Source organism: Gopherus flavomarginatus, chromosome 2, assembly GCF_025201925.1.
Source record: "Gopherus flavomarginatus isolate rGopFla2 chromosome 2, rGopFla2.mat.asm, whole genome shotgun sequence".
In the NCBI taxonomy this organism is placed as follows: domain Eukaryota; kingdom Metazoa; phylum Chordata; order Testudines; family Testudinidae; genus Gopherus; species Gopherus flavomarginatus.
In genome coordinates this window covers 120,859,039-120,883,786 of record NC_066618.1, presented here as the reverse complement: position 1 = coordinate 120,883,786, position 24,748 = coordinate 120,859,039, and the positions used below count along the sequence as shown (strand labels likewise).

At 47.2% G+C, this 24,748-nt stretch overlaps 1 protein-coding gene across 1 annotated transcript in view; it reads left to right on the top strand.

The window, feature by feature from the left end:
• Nucleotides 1-24,748, top strand: part of TMEFF1 (transmembrane protein with EGF like and two follistatin like domains 1) — a 239,182-nt gene that overhangs the window by 179,719 nt on the left and 34,715 nt on the right. Inside the window, exon 5 of the mRNA XM_050938244.1 lies at nt 5,257-5,353. Coding sequence (XP_050794201.1) covers nt 5,257-5,353 — 97 coding nt within the window. The remainder of the gene's footprint in view (nt 1-5,256; nt 5,354-24,748) is intronic.

Sequence of the window (24,748 nt, the reverse complement as noted above, 5' to 3'; positions counted from 1 at the left end):
CAGAGAGTTTGAAGGCTTGCATTAACTGCAAAACAGAACACAGATTTAACTATGATATCATAATAGCGTTTCCATAATCTGTCAATCAAACAAGTCACTAGATTGTAGCCTTTAGCTACAGCCTCTAGTAAGGGGTGTTGTGGAGCTACACTGCTTCAAGGAGGTGCATTGGGAGGCATTTTTGTGCCTAGTTGTGCTAAGAGGAGCACAATAGGGGACACCCCTTTTAAGAGGTGCAGCACACAACATGGTCAGCATGCAGGAGTGATAGAACTCTGTTTCCCCCTACTTCCCAACTCCTTTTAGATAAGTTGCTCCTATGAGGGACACCTCTTTAGCAGTCCTTGTATTCAGAACACAGAGGCTTCCGTTCTTAGGAGGGTGTGCAGGTCAGAGAGCAGTCCTTTCTGCATGGTCACATAAAGACTGGCCACAACTCCATAAACTCTAGTCCATTCCATTCTGGTACAGTTTATTTATATTTCAGTTTCATAGAACTGGAGTGTGACTTTAGGCACAACCCTGAACAAAGAGTGGGTGTGTATGCTGCACTAACCTGGGGTAGCCCTGGGAGACATTCAGACTCAGAAAGTATGTGTACGACAGGAAAGAAAATCCCGTGCCTGGTCCATGCCAGCGAGTTCGGGTTCATGGGGCTGTTTCAGTGCTGTGTAGATTTCCAGGCTTGGGCTGGAGCCTGATCTCTGAGACCCTGTTACCTTGCAGGGTCCGAGAGCCTGGACTACATCCTGAGCCCACACATCTGCACAGCAATGAAGCAGCCTGAGCCTCATTCATGAGCCTGAGTCACAGACGTCTAGTTTCTGTGTGAGACATACCAAGAGAATGACCCCGGGCTGGGGGGTGTGTGTGTGTGTGTGTGTTTATTTGATGGGCCTGTAACGAAAGTAGAGTGGGAAAAGAGGGAACAAATGAGCATTCATTGAGAACAAAATCAAGATGCTGAGAACAAAATTTATCAAGATAACACAGGATGTGAACAGAAGAAATTCTTTAATTGCCTATGCTCCATTGCTAGAAGCCTAGGTAATAAACAAGAGGAATTGAATTGCTCATTTATGAGCATAAATTCAATCTAGTTGGTATTACTGAAACCTGGTCGGATAATTCGCATGATTGGAATGTAGAAATCCATGATTATAACCTATTTAGAAAGGATTGAGTAGGTAAAGGAGGAGGAAGAGTGGCATTCTGTCACAAATGGCATTATCTGTTTGAGTCACTGCCAGCTTGGAACAAAATGCTCTTGAATGTTTATAGATCAATGTCCCAACACATAAAGCACAAAATTGGTCCTAATTGGTGTCTGCTACAGACCACAAAATCACACTAGAAAACAGGATGACCAGCTCCCTAAGCACCTATCTTTAATGTGTGGTGTGGGGAAGGAAACCTCTGTGATCATGGAGGACTGTAATCTGAGTAACACATGTTCAGGCCTTGAACAATTAGATTTTTATCAGTTAATGTTGGTAAACATTGATTTTACTGTACGCACACAAATCGATAAAAATATTTCTGTTGATCAAACAAATTTTAGCACAGTTTGTTTTAAGGCTATTTACTGTGTATATTTTGATATGTGATGTTGACAATTTATGTTTTAACGGTTATAAAGCTTTAACTTTTTGAATCTCCACATCTGCTGTCATTAAATTATTGTCAGTTCCCCTCATAGTTTCTTGCAACTGTGAAAACTGAGTGATTAAAAATTGAAGATATGCATAAAAAAAAGCGCCAATATTAGCTGTTGAAATTTTTTTAAAAAATTGAGTTCTACCAAGTCTACATATGCTAGAGGTCTCATGCTGCCGGTGTTAAAACATCCTGAGAATTTCTAAATTCTATAGATGAGAATTGCCTCACCGACAAAGTGGTGCATCCAACATAGAGGAATTCTAGCTTAGACCTCATCTTGACAGATAAAGAGGAAACGATGACGTACTAAAAATTAGTGGTAGCTTAGATACAAGTGCTCATGACTTTATTTTCTTTGAATATAACAAATGAAATAAATTCCAAGCAAGTTATATATATGTTTGAAGAGGGCCAATTTCATGAACCTTTGATTTTTCAGTAAGTATTGGAGCATTGGGGAAGTTCCAGAAGACTGCAAGAAAACTAATTTTGCTCTTTAGATTAGCAAAGTGAAGGTTACAGGGTGACTTGATTACAGTCTATATGTTCCTATATTAGGAATAAATATTTAATAATGGGCTCTACAGTCTAAAAAAGATATAACATGATCCAAAGGCTGGAAATTGAAGGTACACCAATTCAGACTAGACATAAGGTGTAAATTTTTAAGAGTGAGGATACTTAATCATTAGAACAGTTTACCAAGGGTCATAGTGGATTCTCTATCATTGACTATTTTAAAATCAAGATGGGATGTTTTTCTAAAAGATCTGCTTTAGGAATTATTTTGGGGAAAGTTCTATGGCCTGGAAGTTGTAGTCTACAGGAGGTCGGACTAGATTGTTGCACTTGGTCCCTTCTGGCCTTGAAATCTATGATAGAAGGATGTTGATAAATTGGAGAGGGTTCAGAGAAGAGCCACAGTAATAATTAAAAGATTGGAAAACGTGCCTTATAGTGCAAGACTCAAGAAGCTCAATCTATTTAGTTTAACAAAGAAATGTTTAAGGGGTGACGATCACAGGTTATAAATACGTGGGAAATAGAAATTTGATAATAGAGGACTGTTAATCTAGCAGACAAAAGCATAATAAGATTTACTGGCTGGAATTTGAAAAAAGACAAATTCCGACTAGAAATGAGATTTGAATTTACTGTAATGAAGATAATTAACCAGGGAACAATTGGCCCAGGGTTTGATGGATTCTCCATCTCTGGAAACTTTAAAAACAAGATTGGATGTTTTTCCAAAGGGTGTGCTCTAGTTCAAACAGGGGTTGATTCAGGGAAGTCCTATGGGCTGTTGTATACAGGAGGTCAGATTATGATTATGACAATGGTTCCTTCTGTCTTTATAATCTATGAATTTATCATCTCTGAAATTATACCAGCTATAAATTATTATATCCACTGCTCCTTATGCTTTCTGAGCCGCTGAGTAAGAAATAAAGCCAAGACTTTACTTATCTCTATATCAATTTAATCCCAGTTTACCTGCTCCAGGTGCATCTAGACCCAAGGTCCAAGAAGCCATGTATAGGTACAAGGGGACTTCTTCCTCTTCCTTACTCCCAGGCATGCTGTATTTAAGGGATACCAACAACTTGGAATTTACACTTCTAGCTTAATTTGTTTAACTGGCTATTGTTACAAGTAGCACACAAGACTCTATAAGAGAAGGAGATGAGAGAAAATATTTTTCTATGTTACTAACTTTATCTTTGACAACATTTTGCATTTTATATAGTCAATTTCACTGTTTCAGTATAGTCAGTTTCCCCTGTTTGACTCTTTTAAAAGTCAACAAAACAGAGAAAATCACTTTAAAAGTAGGAAGATGTGGTTGTAAAAACCACAAAAATTTGACAGTGTGACTCAGGGACAGGTTAGTATCTGAAATTATTTTAAACAATTTTTTTTAATTCACTGTATTGCAATGTTAGAGTGTTCCTTTAATGGTATTATTGAGATTGAAAAATTACCTGCAGAACTCCAAATTTAAAAAAAAATAGGAAATTAAATTAACCACATTATTTTAAGCTATTTCTCTGCAATATTATTTTTAGTCCAGTATGGAGAAACAATTGTGTTCTTAAAAGGATAAAGACAGATTTAATTCTTTAAGGTGCACTGAGCATAAATAGAAATGTATTATAAAATATAACTAGACACAGCTTTGATTGTGTTTGATAATTTTATATTTATATTGCCCATCTAACGTTAAAATATGTTTGATTTTTAATGTGTTTTTGGTTCAAGTAGATTTTATATTTAGCTTTAACTTGGCCACTAATAAAGGCAAAAAAGCTGTGACAATAGTTTAGAAAAAATGTGAGGTTTGAAATATGAAACATGTTTTCATATTATGCTTTCCTGGTGAGTTTTTAATTTAGAATCAGTTAACAGAAATGTAGGTCATTATGGTGTACAGGGATCCTAAAGTGTGTAGAGATTCACAGTGATTAGACATGCAATGTTTGACATGTGATAATGTCTTTAAAATACACCATGTCCTTCTAACAATGCAATACTTTTGGCTCAGTGAACTTTTTGTACCTTTGAAGATCTTAATATTCTTAGGGTTACGTTGTTCTGTACTTTGAATTTGAAAACTATATTTTCATTGATTAGCTTGATATTTTTTATGAACTCATGGAGAAAAAAAGATAACACTATTCACTATGATTTTCCACCAAATGTGTCATAACAGTTATAAATTAGGCATCTATCAAATTTTAGATTGTCCTGCAACAGAACATTGTGGTTCTATCTTTTCCTCCCATGTGACTGATGAGCTGTCATGTCAGTGTGAACCACAAGAATAATGCTGTTGCCTGTAGGACCAATGTTTTTGAACCTTGGAGATATGCTCTATCTTCTACAGAAAGTTCCATCTCTATCAGTATTTTATCAGGATAATGCACTTGGTCTTCTGTATGTCCTAAACCACTGATGAAAAGGAATAAGACTGAAACTATGAGAAATTAGTATAATCTAGTACAAAATGAAAGAAAATCTGTCCTCAGGTACACAGAAGAAAAAATCATTATATGTAACTAGGAGTTATATGGAACTATGTCTGTAATTACAGAACTTCAGTTAAAATATTTTCTCTTCTTTCTGCTTGGCTGTGTATACGTTCTTTACCTGAACATCATTAAATTACTAGTCAAATGGCATTAAAAGGTGCATGTTTTATATGGTGTTAGTGGCAAATAAAGTGTCCTTAAAATGAGCTAGTATGTATATTAATGTCAGATTTAGAGAACTGTGGAAAATCAATAGCAAATCACTCTGTGATAAAGGAATAGTAAATAGCCAATGAAGCAAAATGTTTTTTGTTTGTTTTTCATTTGCTTGTTTTGTTTTGTTTTTGTGTGCTATCTTGTCATTGTTATCACTCTATCAAACTTTAGTTGTTGTCCAATTTTGGAAGAAGTAATACTAGTGAGGCTAATGACTGTGCTATAAATGTATGACAACGCTATGGCTACAAGCTGCTTTCCTGTTGAAGAGCAAGCTAATTTGTGTAGACAGAGTCATAGCATAATGTGAAAGAAGTCACATTTTCTGATGACACTGCCTTGTTTTATTTAGAGAATGAAGGATCTGGAACAGAAGTTCACAGAAAACACTCCAAATGTGGGGCTTGCAAATACAGGGCTGAGTGTGATGAAGATGCAGAAAATGTTGGGTAAGTAGTAAGTTTCCTTCCAAAAAACCAAAGGAAAAAGAAAAAGATAAAAACATGATAATATTGCTGACAGTAATCGTCACCTTTCATATGTGAAATCCGGCAGCTATTTGGTAGAATTGCATGTGAATATATGTAAACAAGGAGCTACATGTAAGTATTTATTTTCTGCTTTACTTTCAAGCCTTCGCAAATGGTTTATACTTCATTTGCACAAATATCACATTTCAGCTTGATTTCTAAGTAGGGACGTCATAAATACATTATTAAAATATGAATCAGTAAAGGAGTCTATCAATAACATTACAATAAAATAGTTTAAATTATTTTTTTAAATTCAGGTAAGAAGGAATAAGGAATCTTTTTAAAAAAAGAAATCACAAAAATGTTAGTTCACTTCTCAGTTCAGATTTACTTTCAGGGGAGAGGGATAGTTCAGTGGTTTGACTATTGGCCTGCTAAACCCAGAGTTGTGAGCTCAGTCCTTCAGGTGGCCACTTAGGGATTTGGGGAAAATCAGTACTTGGTCCTGCTGATGAAGACAGGGGGCTGGACTCAATGACCTTTCAGGGTTCTAGTTCTATGAGATAGGATATCTCTATTTATTTATTTATCTACTGTAGCCCATAAAATAATATAGGCATTTACCAAGACTATAATTTCTGTCAAAATAAACTTCAGATCAAAATATTGAGCTGAACTGGGTATCTGATTCAGTAATTTTTTTCTGTCATTGTGACATTTAACCTCTGAAACACACCCTTAGGAAACTCCTCTTATGAAAAGAAAAATATCTGTCAGTTGTCAAAACTCAAAGTAAAGGACCATACAAGGAATAGTTTTTAGAGAATTTTAAAGAAAATCCATAGTGCACAAGCAAATGTGTAAAAATTAGATTGCACTGAGGCCCTGATTACACTACATCATATTTATATTGCATCTAACAATATATTTAGGCTGTTAGTTTGGTACCAATCTAGGGTATTAGAAAAGATCTTTGAGAAACTTGCATGTGAGATCATCAAAGGTTTGTGTCATCTGCTAGGAAAGACTCTTTTTATGGGACAATTCCCTACCCACTCTGTTCACTGTCAATAACTCCATTACTGCATCTGAGTAAATATCTGCAGTAGACAGGAAGGGCAATGGCATGAAAGCAGAACAGAGAGGAAGTATGAGAGCGGTAATGAATTGGTCCTGTGTATAGGCTGAAAGGTAGTGGTAGATTATGGGGATTTGTGGGTTTCTGCTTTGCTGAGCTGAGGGGTGAGTAAAGAATCAGGTGAGGGGCCTGGGACGAGGGAGGGATTGGGAGAATAGTTTTGGAGACACAAGGAGCATGGTGGAACTGAAAAATAGTTCTATCATACTTAGTTCCTCAGTGCCACAAAGGGATTTTAAAAAGGAGACCAGAAAAACTAATGGAAGTTCTGCTGTGCCTGAATGGGTAGAGCAATCACTTTGAAATCCAAATTCTCCTGTTCAAGCTTTACCTGAGAAGAATTGCTCGCAAGTGAAGAAACATCAGATGAGAGTATTCCTTCATTTGACTGCAACATACTTCATTATCTTCCTGGCTGCAGCTGTAACACCTCTACTATTATAATTCACCTAATTTATTCCTGCCATCATACACTATCCCTCTGCTGTTCATATGCATTTAGTTTAATTGTAATATTTCCTTTGTACGTTTGTAAACAGGTGTGCCAGTAAATAAATGATTAGCTGAAGAAGATTGCTGCTGGAAATGTATGCTGAAGCTCAGTCCAGCAAAAATTTAATCATATTTGTGAGCTGAGCAAGTCTCAGAAGGCCACAGATGCTGGCTCTGCAGCATGCTGACCTATTAAGAGGAAAGGTCAGCTTCTCAGAAAAGCCATCCCTATTCCCCCCAGTGTTATCTTTTCTTTGTTCTTTCTACTGTTAAAAACTCCAGGGGTACTTAAGAGAGCAAACCTTTCAACACGTCATGAACATCTTGAAGTCCAGAAAGAAAAAGGAGGCCTGGAATACTTTGGGATCTGTAGTGGGTCTAATTTATCTACTGATAATACCAACCTACTCTACACAAGCTAGATGCTGATTGGACGTGCTGCATGATTGTACTAAATCTGTTGTGTATTGGTTTTGTTGTTGTACAGTAAAGCACACTTACAGATGAGTAACATGATGTCATTTTGTATTGATTATAGTCACCTAAAGTTGATATTTAGACTAATTATACCACTCTTTCCTTCCCAGAAAATTAAATGCTTTTGTGTTTAATTAACAATGTTAATGAACACTGTCTGATATTTTAAAAGACAATGCAAATACATTTAGAGTTAACATTATCACATATGTAAAGTGCACTTTGACTCTGAAAAGCAAAAATTGTTCCTTTTTACTTAGCAAATCTGCTCCGTGTGTGTATTCAGTCCTATCTGCTGACTTCAGTGCAGGACTTCCCGGGGGTGGGGGGGAAGTGGGGCAGTTTGCACCAGGCCCCGGGCCCCACAGGGGCCCCCACGAGAATATAGTATTTTATAGTATTGCAACTTTTTTTATGGATGGGACCCCCAAAATTGCTTTGCCCCAGGCCCCCTGAATCCTCTGGGCAGCCCTGCTTCAGTGACAAAAAGAGGTTTCTTTCTGTTCTTTATTCCTGTTAACCTTGCAGAGTCAGCACAGCTTAGAGAGAGCAAGATGGACTCTATTTCTTCTTTTGCTTCATGAAACAAAACATTTACAAGGTTCCAGTCAATGAAACATGCAGCAAACTGATCTCACCCTGTGTTCAAGAAATTCTCTCTTGATATGGACAATTTAATGTCAGCCTGTTTCTAACCTTTTGGTTAAAACTGATGAGAAGATTACAGTGAAGCAGCTCTTGCAATATTTGGATTCCTCAGCTTCCTTGACCCCCTCACCCGTCCGTCAATCCAGTTTCAGAGTAGGGTGTGGTACAGAAACTAGCTACGCTGTTTGATCTCCTCTTGGCAGTGGTTGATGATCCAGTGTCAATAGCTTTGTTTTGCTTGGATTTTTTTTAAGATCAGGCTGCTGGCTTCTATACTGCTAAACACAAGAGGTTCAAGTCCTGGCTCTGTGAGAGTCAATGGCAAAACAGCCTTTGACTTCAAGAAGACCAGGATTTCGCCCACGGTTCTTTTGATACTTTTGTTATCCCTAGCATGGCTACATGGAGTTTATCTTGAGCGGCTTCATTCCGTTCTTGCTGAGGATAGCATTGGACAATTGCTCATCTGCCCAGAAGATTTTCTGATGTGGGGAAGCAGAGGGCTCACTTGTCACTCCTATTATTCAATGTGTATATGAGCCTGTTAACAGGTCTAAGGTATTTTCAGAAAGCTGATGGCACTCAGCTCTGACTCACAGTGGCAAAGCTCCTGTTGACTTCAGTAGACCCAGGATTTCACCCAGAGTTTTCAACTTGTCTGACCCAGTTGTAAAAAACAATAACATTATTGGGGAAAAAACCTTAAATTATCAAATTTTAAAACAAACAAAAAACAGGTTTTTTGCAGTTGGTGCTGATGAGCGATTTACTCATGGTATGTGTACAGTTAAACTGCTACAGCAGCATAGCTACAGCACTGGAGCTACACTGCTGTAGCACTTCAGTGTAGACACCATGTATGCCCATGGGAGGGGTTCTCCCATCAGCATAGTGTGACAGACCCAGGCCAGTGGGGTACAGGAGTCTGGTAGAGGGCAAATATACTGGTCACTGGGTGAGTAGTTTCTGTTCCCTGAGTGACCAGAGCAGGGGCTGCACTAGAGTAATCAGGAACCTGCTAGAACCAGTTAAGGCAGACAGGCTGATTAGATCACCTGCAGCCAATCAAAGCAGGCTAATCAGGGCACCTGGGTTTAAAAAGGAGCTCACTTCAGTCAGAGAGGGGGAAGCCAGAGGAGAGGAAGTGTGTGTGAGGAGCTGGGAGCAAGAGGCACAAGGAGCTGAGAGGGAGAGGGAGAGGGAGAGGATGAGGGTGTACTGCTGGAGGACTAAGGAGTACAAGCATTATCAGACACCAGGAGGAAGGTCTTGTGGTGAGGATAAAGAAAGTGTTGGGAGGAGGCCATGGGGAAGTAGTTCAGGGAGTTGTAGCTGTCATGCAGCTGTTACAGGAGGCACTATAAACAGCTGCAATCCACAGGGCCCTGGGCTGCAACCCGGAGTAGAAGGCGGGCCCGGGTTCCCCCCAAACCTCCCAACTCCTGATCAGACACAGGAGAAGTTGACCCAGACTGTGGGGGAGATCACTGAGGTGAGCAAATCTGCCAAATAAGCGCAGGACCCACCAAGGTAGAGGAGGAACTTTGTCACAACTGGTGTCAAGCGTGGGATTTGGTGTGCACAGCGCAGCGGAAGAAGGAGGATAATTTAAAAAAAAAAAAGAGAGAGGTGGGTTTTTTTTTCACCACAATGGATGACTTAGTGCGGGCATTGATACAAGCTATGACGGCCCAGCAGGAGGCTACCCGTGTCCAGGCAGCCGCCCAACAGAAGGCAGTGCAACTGCAGCAAGAGACTAATCGCCTGCTGATGGACCAGGCTCCTCAAGACCAAGCTATGCTGTGGGAACTGGTAAACCAGGTAAAGACCCTTATAGAGCTGAACCACGGCCGTGATGGGACGCAGATCGTACTAGCCAGCCATTGGCTGCAGAAAATGACGCCGGAGGATGATGTAGAGGCGTACCTTGTGGCCTTTGAGAGGACAGCCCTACAGGAGGCCTGGCCTCGAGATTAGTGGTCTGGCATCATTGCCCCATTCCTGTGTGGGGAGGCCCAGAAGGCCTACTATGATCTGCCTGAAGAGGCTGCAGCAGACTACCCCCGGCTGAAAGCAGAGATCCTGGCCAGATCTGGGGTAACAACTGCAGTGCAGGCCCAGTGGTATCACAAGTGGAGGTACCAGGAAAACAAAACCCCGCGGTCCCAGTTGCATGACCTCATCCATCTCGCATGAAAGTGGTTGCAAACGGAATCCCGGAGTCCGGAAGAGATACTAGAGGGTCTGGTCATTGACCGATACATGAGGGGCTACCACCAGACCTTCATGCTTGGGTAAGCCAGAACGAACCCTTCACCTATGATGAGGTTGTCACACTGGTAGAGAGGCGAAGGACAGCGAGAGAGCTGACCCGACCAGTTAAAGAAGAGGCACCCCAGGTTAAACTAGCAGCACCAAGCCCTAGAGCTCGGGTTACTGGGCAACCAGGAGATCACAGGTGGAAAAAGAGAGGGGCTGAAGGCAGAAGCCACGAAGAGTCGGAGCACTGAGGGAGAAGAGGATCGTGATGTTAGACTGCCCAAACCAAGAGACCAGGGAATGCCTAAGGCCCCATACAGATGTTATGCCTGCGGGGAGTGGGGACATATAGCTGCACAGTGTCCCAATGCTGAGGAGCCTATGCAGTGTAACCTGGGGAACTGGGCAGACCCATGCTCCCTAATCCACCTTGTGGGGGACTCACTAACCCCACATATGTACACCAGACCAGTAAAGCTAAATGGGGTAGAGACCACAGCACTGGTTGGTTCAGGGAGTGTTATCACGCTTCTCTCGGGGAAGCTTGTGAAGTATAGTCAGCTGCTGCGGGCTAAGCGTACAGGGATAACATGCATCCATGGGACAGTTGGTTATTACCCCACCATCCCAGTAAAAATCAAGATTCAGGGGAACACTACTGAGGTAGCAGCCAGTGTAGTCCCTAAACTCCCATACCCGGTGCTCATAGGGAGGGACTTCCCAGGGTTTGGAGACTTACTCCCAGTAGGAGGATTGGAGAAAGAGGGGAACCCTGAAGTTAGTGAGGCATCCACAGTAGATGTGAACCCCCAGTCTTCTTTGAAGTATCCCCAGATTTATTTTCCATTCCCAGACAGAGTAGAAAGTCAAAAAGGGAAAAGAGGACAGCTATAACCTTGGGAACCCGAATACTGACTCAAAGCCAGAGGGTCGCTCTCGTAGGTAGGCGGACCTGAGCAGCTGAAAAGGAGACCACCGAGGAGGGAGAAGCACCCAAGTCTGACCCCCACCCTAATGCTTCTGAACCAGTAGAGGCAACAGAGATCTTGGGCAGATTAGCCCTGGAAGAGGAAATTTTGGATGGGATCAGGCCAAAGACCCAAGGTACAACAACATTAGAAAGGAGGTGACTGAAATAGATGGGGTCCCTGTGGAAGGGAAAACCCAGGGACCAGGACCCTGCTTCATAATGAAGAAGAATCTCTTATACTGGGTTGCACCAGTACAGGGGCAGGAGGTACAGCAGATCCTAGTACCTCAAAAACACCAGAACGCCATATTAAATCTTGCTCATAGTCATCTTTTTGGGGGGCACTTGGGGCTAGAGAAGACCCTGGCGCGAGTCCTACGACAGTTCTTCTGACCTGGAGTACATGAAGAAGTGCAGAGGTACTGTGCGTCCTGCCCAGAGTGTCAGCTGCACAATCCCTGTCCCCACCTGAGGGCACCTTTAGTACTCCTTCCCATCATAGAGGTCCCCTTTGAGCGAATAGCCATGGACCTAGTGGGACCCCGGAGAAGATGGCTCGGGGCCACCAATATATACTTGTTTTGGACTATGCTACTCGCTATCCAGAAACCGTCCCCCTGCGGAACACAGCCTCTAAAACGATAGCCAAAGAGCTGGTGGGGATCTTTGCCCAAGTGGGGCTACCAAAGGAAATATTAACAGATCAAGGAACCTCATCTATGTCAAAGCTAATGAAGGACCTCTGTACGCTGCTCCATATACATACCCTGAGAACTTCAGTCTACCATCCGCAGACTGATGGGTTGGTAGAAAGGTTTAACCGAACCCTCAAGGCTATGATAAGGAAGGTGGTAAGTTGGGACAGGAAGGATTGGGACACCCTACTTCCCTACCTTATGTTCGCTATCCAGGAGGTACCTCAGGCCTCAACTGGGTTTTCCCCCTTCTAGTTATTATACCGGCGTCACCCCCATGGCATGCTAGACATCGCCAAAGAGATCTGGGAAGAGGAACCCAATGAGGGGAGAAATATAATAGCACATGTAATACAGATGCAAGACCGGATAGCCCGGGTCACCCCAATTGTACGGGAACATTTGGAAAAGGCACAGGAGGCCCAGAGAACCTATTGTAATCGCCAGGCAAAAGTCCGACAGTTCCAACCACAGGATCGGGTGATGGTGTTGGTACCCACGGCAGAAAGCAAGCTTCTGGCCCAATGGCAGGGGCCCTATGAGGTGGTTGAACCCGTGGGGGAAGTAATCTACAAGGTGCAGTAGCGAGGACACCGAAAACAAGAACAGATTTATCACATCAACCTTCTGAAACACTGACATGCACAAGAGGCATGCATACCTGTCCAAAAAGACCTAACTCAGGAAAACAAGCCTTCCAAACAGGTGAGAGTGTCTCCCAATTTAACACCAGACCAGAAGAATGAGGTATCTGAGATGATCTTCCGGAACCAAGATGTGTTCTCGACAAAACTGAGTCGAACAACCGAGACATATCACCACATTGTCATGAACCCAGGGGCCAGAATAACAATGAGGCCCTATCGGGTGTCAGCAGCCAAAAGGGAGGAAATAAAAGCAGAAGTAAATTAAAATGCTGGAGTTGGGAATCATTGAAGAATCCCACAGTCAGTGGTCCAGCCCATTTGTGCTGGTGCCCAAACTTGATGGCACCACAAGGTTTTGCAACGACTTCTGGCGACTAAATGAAGTATCTCAGTTCGACGTGTACCCCATACGTCGCATAGATGAGCTAGTGGACCATCTGGGTAATGCCCTGTACTTGACTCCCCTAGACTTGTCAAAGAGGTACTGGCAGATTCCCCTTGCGGAAGACGCAAAGGAAAAGACCGCGTTCTCTACACCAGAGGGTCTTTTTCAATATACTCTCCTCCCTTTTGGACTACATGGGGCCCCAGCTACTTTCCAGCGCCTCATGGACAAGCTATTATGCCCGCATAACAATTATGCTGCTGCCTACTTGGACGATGTGGTCATTCATACCCCAGACGGGGAAACCCACCTAGAGAAGATGGAGGCAGTCCTTGATACCTTCAGGCGAGCTGGCCTTACAGCAAACCCTACCAAGTGCGCTGTAGGGTTTACAGAGGCCAAATATCTTGGCTACATTGTGGGAAAAGGTCTGGTAAAACCCCAAGTGAACAAGTTGGAGGCCATCCAAAATTGGCTCCAACTACATCGCAAGAAACTAGTCCGGGCATTCCTAGGTGTAGTGGGGTATTACCAACGATTTATCCTCCACTTTGCCACAAGGGCAAACCCCCTGACAGACCTAGTGGAAGCCCGTGGACCTGATCTGGTGAGATAGTGTGACGCAGCAGAGGAAGCATTCACAGACCTACGGAGTGCCCTCTGCAGTAACCCCATACTGATAGCTCCTGATTTCACCAAGGAATTTATCCTGCAGACAGATGCATCGGAAGTAGGGTTGGGGGCCGTTCTATCACAGATGGTCAGGGAGGAGGAATACCCAATTCTCTACCTCAGTAGGAAACTCCTTCCGAGGGAACAGAAATATGCAGTGATGGAGAGAGAGAGTGCCTTGCCGTAAAATGGGCCATGGAAGCATTGCGCTACTACTTGCTCGGGTGCAGATTTGGGACCATGCCCCTCTTCAATGGATTCAGCGGAACAAGGAGAAGAACACAAGGGTGACCAGGTGGTTCTTATCCCTCCAACCTTTCCAGTTCCGTGTGCAGCACAGAGCAGGGAGCCGTAATGGTAATGCCAATGGCTTGTCATGTGTGCACTGTCTGGCATCCCAAGCTGCCCAGCGCCTTGGTGTTGAGCAGGGGGAAGGGATATGTGACAGACCCAGGCCAGTGGGGTACAGGAGTCTGGTAGAGGGCAAATATACTGGTCACTGGATGAGTAGTTTTCTGTTCCCTGAGTGACCAGAGCAGGGGCTGCACTAGAGTAATCAAGAACCAATTAAGGCAGACAGGCTGATTAGAACACCTGCAGCCAATCAAGGCAGGCTAATCAGGGCACCTGGGTTTAAAAAGGAGCTCACTCCAGTCAGGGAGGGGGAGCCAGAGGAGAGGAAGTGCGTGTGAGTAGCTGGGAGCAAAAGGTGCAAGGAGCTGAGACTGAGAGGGTGTGCTGCTGGAGGACTAACGAGTACAAGGGTTATGAGACTCCAGGAGGAAGGTCCTGTTTTGAGAATAAAGAAGGTGTTTGCAGGAGGCCATGGGGAAGTAGCCCAGGGTGTTGTAGCTGTCATGCAACTGTTACAGGAGTCACTATAGACAGCTGCAATCCACAGGTCCCTGGGCTGGAACCTGGAGTAGAGGGTGGGCCTGGGTTCCCCCCAAACCTCCCAACTCCTGATCAGACACAGGAGAAATTGACCCAGACTGTGGGGAAGATCACTGAGTTGAGCAAATCTGCCAGATAAGCGCAGGACCCACCAAGATAGAGGAGGAACTTTGTCACAGTAGCTAATCTACCTTCCTGGGAGGTGGTAGCTAGGGTGACAGAAGAATTCTGGGGGTTAGGTTGGCATAGCTACATCACTCAGGATGTGGATTTTACACACCCCTAAGAGATGTAGCTATGCCCTAAGCATCTGGTTGAAACTGCAACTGGATGAGGTTCAACTCACAGAAGACTGAAGTAGTACTGCTATGTTCAAGAAAACAACCAGAAGAAGAGCAGAGATTGTGTCGGCCCTCCTAATATAAGGAATGCATCTACTGTTGCCGCTATTTGCAGTTTGGGGGTTGTTATCCTCAGATGCAACTTTTTCCTTTAGGCTGCAGACCTCACTACAGTTATCTTTGCATTTGTCACCTCAAGGCCAGCATACTCTAATAAGCTCTATTGAGCTACTCCCGGGGTACACTTTAAGACCAACTGGAATTTTAAGTTAGTGCAGAAAGCAAGTTGCAAAATTAACATGAGTTGGTCAGGAGAAAGCAATAGTTTTCTAAAGCATTTTCATTTTGTTGGCTTTTAAAGCAAGGGGTTTTTGTTTGTTTTAAAATTTGACAATTTAATTTTTTTCCCCATAGTGGTAGTTTTTTCATCAATTTTTCATTTTTTGTCATTTGTCATTTTTGAAATAGGAAATTCAAAAAAGACGGTTACTCACCTTTGTAACTGTTGTTCTTCGAGATGTGTTGCTCACATCCATTCCAGTTAGGTGTGCGCGCCCCGCGTGCACGTTCGGTGGAAACTTTTTACCCTAGCAACTCCAGTGGGCCGGCAGGTCGCCCCCTGGAGTGGCGCCGCCATGGCGCTCGATATATACCCCTGCCGGCCCACCCGCTCCTCAGTTCCTTCTTGCCGGCTACTCCGACAGTGGGGAAGGAGGGCGGGTGTGGAATGGATGTGAGCAACACATCTCGAAGAACAACAGTTACAAAGGTGAGTAACCGTCTTTTCTTCTTCGAGTGATTGCTCACATCCATTCCAGTTAGGTGAATCCCAAGCCATACCTAGGCGGTGGGGTCGGAGTGAGAAGTCGCGGCATGGAGCACTGCAGATCCGAAGGCCGCGTCCTCTCTTGACTGCTGGACCAGGGCATAGTGGGAAGCAAAGGTGTGGACCGATGACCAGGTCGCTGCCCGACAGATTTCCTGGATGGGCACACAGGCGAGGAAAGCCAGCGACGACGCCTGCGCCCTGGTAGAATGCGCAGTCACACGGCCCGTAGGGACTTGGGCCAAGTCATAGCAGGTCCTGATACAGGACGTTACCCATGAGGATAACCTCTGGGAGGAGATAGGAAGCCCCTTCATGCGGTCCGCTACTGCCACGAAAAGCTGGGGGGATTTGCGGAATGGTTTGGGTCCTCTCCACATAGAACGCGAGAGCCCTACGGACATCAAGCGAGTGGAGCTGCTGCTCCCTGCCTGAAGAGTGAGGTTTCGGGAAAAAAACCGGGAGGAATATCTCTTGGTTGATGTGGAAGGTCGAGACTACCTTGGGGAGAAAGGCAGGGTGTGGCCTCAGCTGCACCTTATCTTTGTGGAAGACTGTATACGGGGGGTCTACCACAAGAGCCCGGAGTTCCGACACCCGCCTAGCTGAGGTGATAGCTACTAGAAAGGCAGTCTTCCAAGAGAGATAGAGTAGGGAGCAAGTAGCTAACGGCTCAAAGGGGGGCCCCATGAGCCGAGACAACACTAGGTTAAGATCCCAGGTTGGAGCAGGGAGTCGGACGTTAGGGTATAAACGTTCCAGCCCTTTCAGGAATCTAGACACCATTGGGTGAGAAAAAACGGAGCGGCCATCCCCACCAGGGTGAAAGGTGGAGATAGCTGCCAGGTGGACCCGCAACGACGATATCGCCAGACCCTGTTGTTTGAGGGACCAAACATAGTCTAAGATATTGGCCACCGAAACTTCCATAGGGCGGAGACCTTTCTCCACGCACCAACAGGAGAAACGCTTCCACTTGACCGAGTATGTCGCTCTCGTGGAAGGCTTCCTGCTGCCCAAAAGTACCTCCTGTACCGGAGTGGAGCAGCGCAGTTCAGAACCGGTCAGCCACGCAGGAACCACGCCGCTAGGTGCAGCGACTGCAGGTCCGGGTGACAGAGCGTCCCGTGTTCCTGGGTAATCAGGTCTGGGTGAAGGGGCAGGGGAACTGGGTCGGCTATGGCCAGGTCCAGCAGCATGGGGTACCAATGTTGCCTGGGCCACGACGGGGCTACCATGATCACGCGAGCCCTGTCCCTGCGCACCTTCAGAAGGACCCTGTGGACCAGTGGGAACGGGGGAAACGCGTAGTACAAGTGGGTCGTCCACGGAATAAGGAAGGCATCCGCTATAGACCCGGGCTCCCTGCCCTGAAAGGAGCAGAACGCCTGGCACTTCTTGTTCCCCCCGGACGCGAAGAGGTCCACACGGGGATAACCCCACCTCTGGAAGATTGAGAGGGCGACATCCGGGCGAAGGGACCACTCGTGTGATAGGAAGGATCTGCTCAGGCGATCCGCCAGCGTGTTCCGTACTCCGGGGAGGAAGGAAGCCGTGAGGTGAATGGAGTGGGCTACACAAAAGTCCCAGAGTCGCATCGCCTCGTGACCTAGGGGAGAGGATCTGGTGCCGCCCTGCTTGTTGATATAGTACATGGTCGTCGTGTTGTCGGTAAACACCGCGACACAACGACCTTGAAGCTGGTGACAGAACGTTTGACAAGCAAGGCGGACCGCTCTCAACTCCCGCATGTTGATGTGCATCTTCACCTCCTGCGGGGACCACAGGCCCTGTGTTCTCAGGGTTCCCAGGTGGGCCCCCCAGCCGAGATCTGAGGCATCCGTTGTCAGGGACACCGAGGGCTGAGGAGGGTGGAAAGGGAGCCCCGCACACACTACGGACTGGTCTAGCCACCAACCGAGAGAATCTAACACCCCCTGGGGGATTGTGATCAGCATGTCTAGCGGCTGCCTTGCCGGCCGGTAATGTTCGATGAGCCACAACTGGAGGGGCCTCATGCGGAGCCGAGCGTAACCGGTCACAAATGTGCATGCTGCCATGTGGCCTAACAGGGTTAGACATGTCCGTACTGATGTCAAGGGGGCTGCCTGCAATCGCTGAACGATCGCCGACAATGCCTGGAACCTCGGTAACGGCAGAAGAGCCCTGGCCACGGTGGAGTCCAGGACGGCCCCGATGAACTCCACCCTCTGCGTGGGGATCAGGGTGGACTTGTCCATGTTGATCATGAGGCCCAAGGTAGCAAACAGGCCGGTGATCACGCGGACGTGGTTGCAAACCTGTAGTTCCGACGTGCCCCGAATTAACCAATCGTCTAGGTAAGGGAACACGTGGATACGACTGCGCCGAAGATGTGCCACAACGACTGCCATGCATTTTGTAAATACCCTCGGGGCCGTAGAAAGGCCAAATGGGAGGACTGCAAATTGGTAGTGAAGGGGGCCCACCACGAATCGAAGGAAACGTCTGTGGTGTGGCCAAATGGCGATGTGAAAATAAGCGTCCTGCATGTCGAGGGCGGCGTACCAGTCTCCCGGATCCAGGGATGGGATAATGGTCCCCAGGGATACCATGCGGAACTTCAACTTCACCAGGTATTTGTTGAGCTCTCGCAGGTCGAGGATAGGCCTGAGGCCTCCCTTGGCCTTGGGGATCAGAAAGTAGCGGGAATAAAACCCCTTGCCTTTCTCGTTTTCCGGAACCGCCTCTATAGCTCCTTTGTTGAGGAGCATCTGTACCTCCTGTCGAAGGAATTGCTCGTGAGAGGGGTCCCTGAAGAGGGACGAGGAAGGGGGGCGGGAAGGAGGAAACGATGTAAACTGCAGGCGGTATCCCGTCTGCACCGTACGCAAGACCCAGCGGTCCGATGTTATTTGGGTCCACGCCGGAAGGAAAAACGAAAGGCGGTTGGAAAACGGGGGGGAAGGATCCGTGGGGGAAACTGTTACTGCGCCCTTGGGCGCACCTTCAAAACGAAGGCTTGGGTCCAGGCGGGGGCTTAGAGGAGCTTTGATTCTGCCCCCCTTGGTTCCCCGAATGCCTACGCCTTCCATTCCTGCCACGGCGCCTATTGAGGTCCTGCCGTTGGCGGAACTGGGGGTATGGCCTGCGCTGCTGCTGCTGCTGTGGCCGGAAGGGTCTGCGCTGCGTTCCCGGCGTGTGCATCCCTAGGGAGCGCATAATGACCCGATTGTCTTTGAGACTCTTAAGTCTGGGGTCTGTCTTTTCCGAAAACAGGCCCTGGCCTTCGAACGGGGGGTCCTGGATGGTATGTTGGAGCTCCAGTGGAAGGCCAGAGACCTGCAGCCAGGAGATACGGCGCATCGTTACCCCCGAGGCGAGGGTGCGGGCAGCCGAGTCTGCAGCGTCTAAAGAAGCTTGCAACGAGGTTCGTGCAACCTTCTTGCCCTCGTCTAGAATGGCCGCAAATTCTTGGCGGGCGTCTTGTGGCAGCAGCTCTTTGAATTTGTCCGCTGCCACCCATGAGTTAAACGCGTATCTGCTGAGCAGGGCTTGTTGGTTCGAAACCCTGAGCTGCAGGGCCCCAGCCGAGTAGACTTTGCGTCCAAGGAGGTCCATACGCCTCCCTGGATTTGGGGGCTGGAGCTTCCTGCCCATGACGCTCCCTGTCGTTCACCGACTGCACCACCAGGGAACACGGTGTCGGGTGGACGTGGAGGTACTCGTAGCCTTTGGAGGGGGCCATGTACTTCCTCTCGACGCCCCTCGCCGTAGGGGGGATGGAGGCCGGTGACTGCCAGATTGTATTGGCGTTGGCCTGGATTGTCCTAATGAAGGGTAGGGCGACCCTGGTGGGAGCATCAGACGAGAGGATGGTGACAATCGGGTCCTCGATCTCAGAGACCTCCTCGGCTTGTAGGCTCAGATTCTGAGCTACTCGCCTAAGGAGGTCTTGGTGCGCCCTGAGATCCAGCGGGGGAGGGCTACTGGAGGAGGTGCCAGCCACCGCTTCATCAGGGGAGGAGGATGAGGAGACCCCCGGCAAGAAAGTGTCCAATGGGGGGTCTCCCTCGGCCCTCGCCTCTGTCTCAGGAGCCAGAGCGGAGTCTTGCTGCTTGGATCCTTCCTCTCCATCCGGGGAGGGAGGGGGGCGAGACAACGAAGCTTCTGGCACCCTGTGCTCCGCCGTCGCAGGCCTAGCAGGAAGCTGTTGGGGGCCCTGGGCTTGATGGTATGCCCAGGGGGTCCAAAACCCCCACTGCTGCGGACCTTGGTCCTGTTGCGGAGTGTCTTGGAATAGTGCCGCCTGCCTGTCGGTGCCCAGCGCATACACGCTGTCTGTCTGTGAAGACACCGACGGCTGCCTAGAAGGGCGTGGCGGGGCCGACCCCGGCTGGTAAGGGTCTGCGCGGGTCGGCACCGAAGATCTTCTCGGTGCCGGGGATCGGTACCGGGAGTCATAGCGGTGCCCGGATCGGGACCGGGTTCTGTCTCGGTGCCGGGATCTGGACCGGTACCGGCCGCTGCTTCGGTGCCGGGATCGGGACCGGGACCTGCCACCGACGCGGTGCTGGGAGGTCGACCGGGACCGGGACCTGCCACCAGCTCGGTGCCGGGAGGTCGACCGGCGCGGCGAGTGACGGCGGGACTGGCTCCTGGAGTCACGGTGCCGGTATCGGCGGCTGGAGTCAGACCGCGACCGTCTGGAGGTCGATCGGTGCTGCGAGTGCGACCGGTACCGCCGAGGGGAGCGGTGCCGGGACTGCGAGCGGCTGTAGGATCTTGATCGACCGTGGCGTCGGGACCTGGATCGCGAGCGCGAGTCCCGAGATGGTGCCGACATCATGGGCTTGCCTCTAGATGCGACCCGCACCGGAGGTACCGGGGGTGGCAGCTGAGTAGACTCCGTTAAGGCGATAAGGTCCCGTGCCGAGGCGAAGGTCTCCGGCGTGGATGGGACCAATAGCTCAACCCCAGATCTTATGGGGGAGCTTGGCGGCACCGGACTCGACGGACCCACCGGGCCCGGAGTCGACGGTGCCGGTGGCGCCGCGGCCGATGTCGATGCCGGGCGCTCCAATCGGGTCTGCCTGGCTGGAGTAGCAGACGCTGACGGTCTCGGCTCTGCACCCGGTGCCGGAGAAGGTCGGTGCCGGGGAGTCTTCCCGGTGCCGGTGCGATCCGGTGCCGGCGCCGAGATCACGACCTGCGAAGCCGCCGGGTCAAGTGCCGCCTCCATGAGGAGAGTCCTGAGTCTTTGGTCTCTCTCCTTTTTTGTCCTGGGCTTAAAAGCCTTGCAGATGCGGCACTTGTCCGATCTGTGCGATTCCCCCAGGCACTTCAGGCACGCGTCGTGGGGGTCGCTGGTTGGCATAGGCTTCTTACAGGCCGCACACTGCTTAAAGCCCGGCGAACCAGGCATGAGCCCGGTGCCGGGTGCCGGGAAGGGCTACAGCCCCCGGCGAACAACTATCTACAATACTATTTACACCTAATTACTTAACTAACTACACTTAACGATCTAACTAACAACTATAACAATAACGATAGTTAACAAGGAGAGCTAGGGACGTGGAGGACAGCTATGCCGCGCTCCACAGTTCCAACGACCGACACGGCGGTAAGAAGGAACTGAGGAGCGGGTGGGCCGGCAGGGGTATATATCGAGCGCCATGGCGGCGCCACTCCAGGGGGCGACCTGCTGGCCCACTGGAGTTGCTAGGGTAAAAAGTTTCCGACGAACGTGCACGCGCGGCGCGCACACCTAACTGGAATGGATGTGAGCAATCACTCGAAGAAGAAAATATTTTAAGAGAAAATCTTGCCAAATTAGTAAACTGACCAGTCAAAAGTTACACAATAGCAAAAGGAGAGTAGAGGTGGGAGGTAAAAACACTTAAAACATTTATTAAAAAGGGAATGTTTGACTAGGTCTTCTTATATAAATAAGGCAGATTATGCCAATTATCTTTGGTTTGAAGTGGCTGCCTATTAGTTTCAGGTTTTCCATCCTGCTAGCTCAATGAGGCAAGGGTTCTGAAGAAATAACATAATGTGAAAATGTGTTTAAAGACTTACTATCAGCGCCTTGATTTACACTGCCCATGAAAACTTAATATTGTCCTCAGAATTTTCAAAAATATCCACAAAGGTCAAAATAACAGATTTCTAGGAGATTATTGGAAATGAATCCCTCACACAGACATTGTTACACACGAACCTCTCCCCTCCCCTCCCCTTCCTCATTCCCCATCCCCACTGGGTCCCAGTCCTAATCTCCCTCCTCAGGATCCTCATCCAATCTCAGTGTTGCCCCTCGCTTAGCTCTTTGTTCCAGTCTCATTGCCCAGCCAGTCTCAGTTCTTCCTGTGCAACCCCACTCTTCCTTAGATCTGTGTCCCCTCTCCCTCCCCTCCTTCCTTCTATCCCACTGATTCTCAGTCTGAGTCTCCAGAGTAGTTGCCAGGCTAGTCCCAATCTACCCCACCCTCACCCTCAGGCTTCTCATCCAGTCTGTCTACCCCCCACCTACTGGTTCCTAGTCCCACCCGGTTTCTCTCCCACCCAACTCCCAGTCACAGTCCAGTTGCCCAGCCAATACCAGTCTGGCCCCCGCAACCCAGTCCCAGTTCACCTCTCCAGCTCCAGGTTTTCCTCTTCCCACCAAGGCTAGCCTCTAGTTCCAAGTTTTCACCCCAGGTTGCTTGTCCCAGTCTAGCCCACTCTCTCCTGCTCCTACCCCCTTGTGCACAGGTCTGATGCTTGTCTCCTCTGTATTTGAATCAGGCAACTTATTCTTCCATGCTGCTTGTGCCTAGCACCAGGCAAACAGGCTTCCTGCTCTCATTTCAGGTGCTGGGACCCAGCACAGGCCACAGCAGCCCAAAGCTGCAATTGCATGGAAAGTCCTGCTCAGCCCTTGGCAGGAACATGCTTAGTGAATGTGGAGCATGTGCAAACTGCTATATTTCAAAGGCTTACAATTTTACCAGATTTGGGTGGATTTTTACAGGTGCTGCAAAAGACACAGTCCTCACAGAAAGGCACCCCCACCCCAAATTTCAAGTCTCTGCTCCAGAGCAAGGGGGTGCTAGGGCTTTTCAAAGAAAAGGTCCTTAGAACTTCTTAGTGAGGCTGTGATGTTGTGAGTATAATATAATATCTCACTGAAAGGTGACAGGGCCAGAAAGAGTTAATTAACTCACCTCACCGACTGACCTGACCCATGGGTGAACCTTAAGAACTGGTTAGCAAGATATGTAAATGAATAGAGCTTTGAAATGCAAGTCTGCATTGTTAGAGGTAGAAGGGGAGGTGTTTGCTCAGGTCTTGGGATGTCAGCAAACAAGTCTTGTCTATTGCTATAGTTTTAATTCAAAGATCAAAAAAGGAATATTAACATTTATGATGATACTCAAGTAAAATAGTATTATTGTCTATGTGTCTCTTTGAAGGCTATGGTAACCTGTATCTGAATTGTTTAATGGATAAATTACTCTGTGCTAATTGCCAGGATGTTTGGGAGAAGAAGTTAAGCCTATTGTTTTCTCAGGCCAAAAGGCTGCTAGAAATGTATAAGAAGCCTGGGACACGATCCTTCTTCATCTCAGATCTGCTTTGGGTTTCAAGAAGGGGAAACCTTAAGCCACAAGGATTGAGATCCCCAGTCACTGACTGGAGTCACCCTGAATATGAACATTGGATTATAACCTATGGACTATTTCTAAAAGGACTTTTTGCAACTACAATCTCACCTCTACTATGTATCTAAACCTCAAGAATTGAATTCAAGTCTGTATGTGTATTGATCCTTCAACCAACACTCTCTCTCTTTTCTTTTCTAATAAATTTTAGCTTAGTTAATAAGAATTGGCTATAGCGTGTATTTTGGGTAAGATCTAGGTTATAATTGGACCTGGGTATGTGGCTGATCCTTTGGGATTGGAAGAACCTTTTCTTTTATATGATGTAAGATTACCAGGAATCATCATCATATCTGACAGGTGTGTCTGGACAGAGGCCTGAGGCTGGGCACTTTAAGGGAACTGCATGGTTTGAACGTCTAAGTAACCAGTGAGGTACTATAGAAGCTATTTTGTGCTGGCTTGGTAAATCTAAGTATTGGAATAACCACCAGCGTTTGGGGTTTGTCTGCCCCATTTTGTTTGCAGTTCACCCTGATTGAGTGACCTCAGCTGGCTCCCACGGGCAGCACCGTCACAGAGGCCAAAACAATTTATTCCCTAACCCTTGTTCTCAGAAATGGCTGAAGCATTTGGCTGAAATGTTCAAAAAAAAACAAAACAATTCAGTCAGAGGCAGATACCTGGCATGGAAATTTTCAGCCCAAATAGTTAAAGTTTGACACGGTTATAAGCAACTGAAATGGGAAGTGTTGGGCAAAAGTCTTAGGTACAGGCTGCATTTGAAGAATTAAGTTGTAATTAAGTTATTACTGATTTTTATATCTAATTATTATAGAAGGGTCAGATTAACTGCTTAAGACACTCATAACTGGGGCCATAGTAATACAAGCAGTAATTCAATCAATCAACATCTTTCCTCTACAGTGAATTTGCATGTTACATTTCTGTTGATTGTAATGACCGTGGTATGAAGACAACTGGTCTCATGTGTCAAGAGCTCTCATTGGTTGGTTATTTGACCCAAATGTCACTGCTGTTTAAGGGTTTCATGTCTGCATGCTGCTGGTTTCATCTTAGTGCTTGGAAGGCTCCACATGGCATTGCTGGCTCAGCTCCACTATACACCAAGGCAGCAGTGCTGAGGGCTCAAGCAGGAGCACAGAGGAAGCTTTTAAAAAACATTCGGAGTCAATGAGGAGGCTCCTCCCTGCCCTCACCACATCTCAATTTATGTAGCCCCAGTCTCCTCATCACAACCCCCTTTCTCAAACATATTCCTTCTGCCCTCAGGCCCCCACG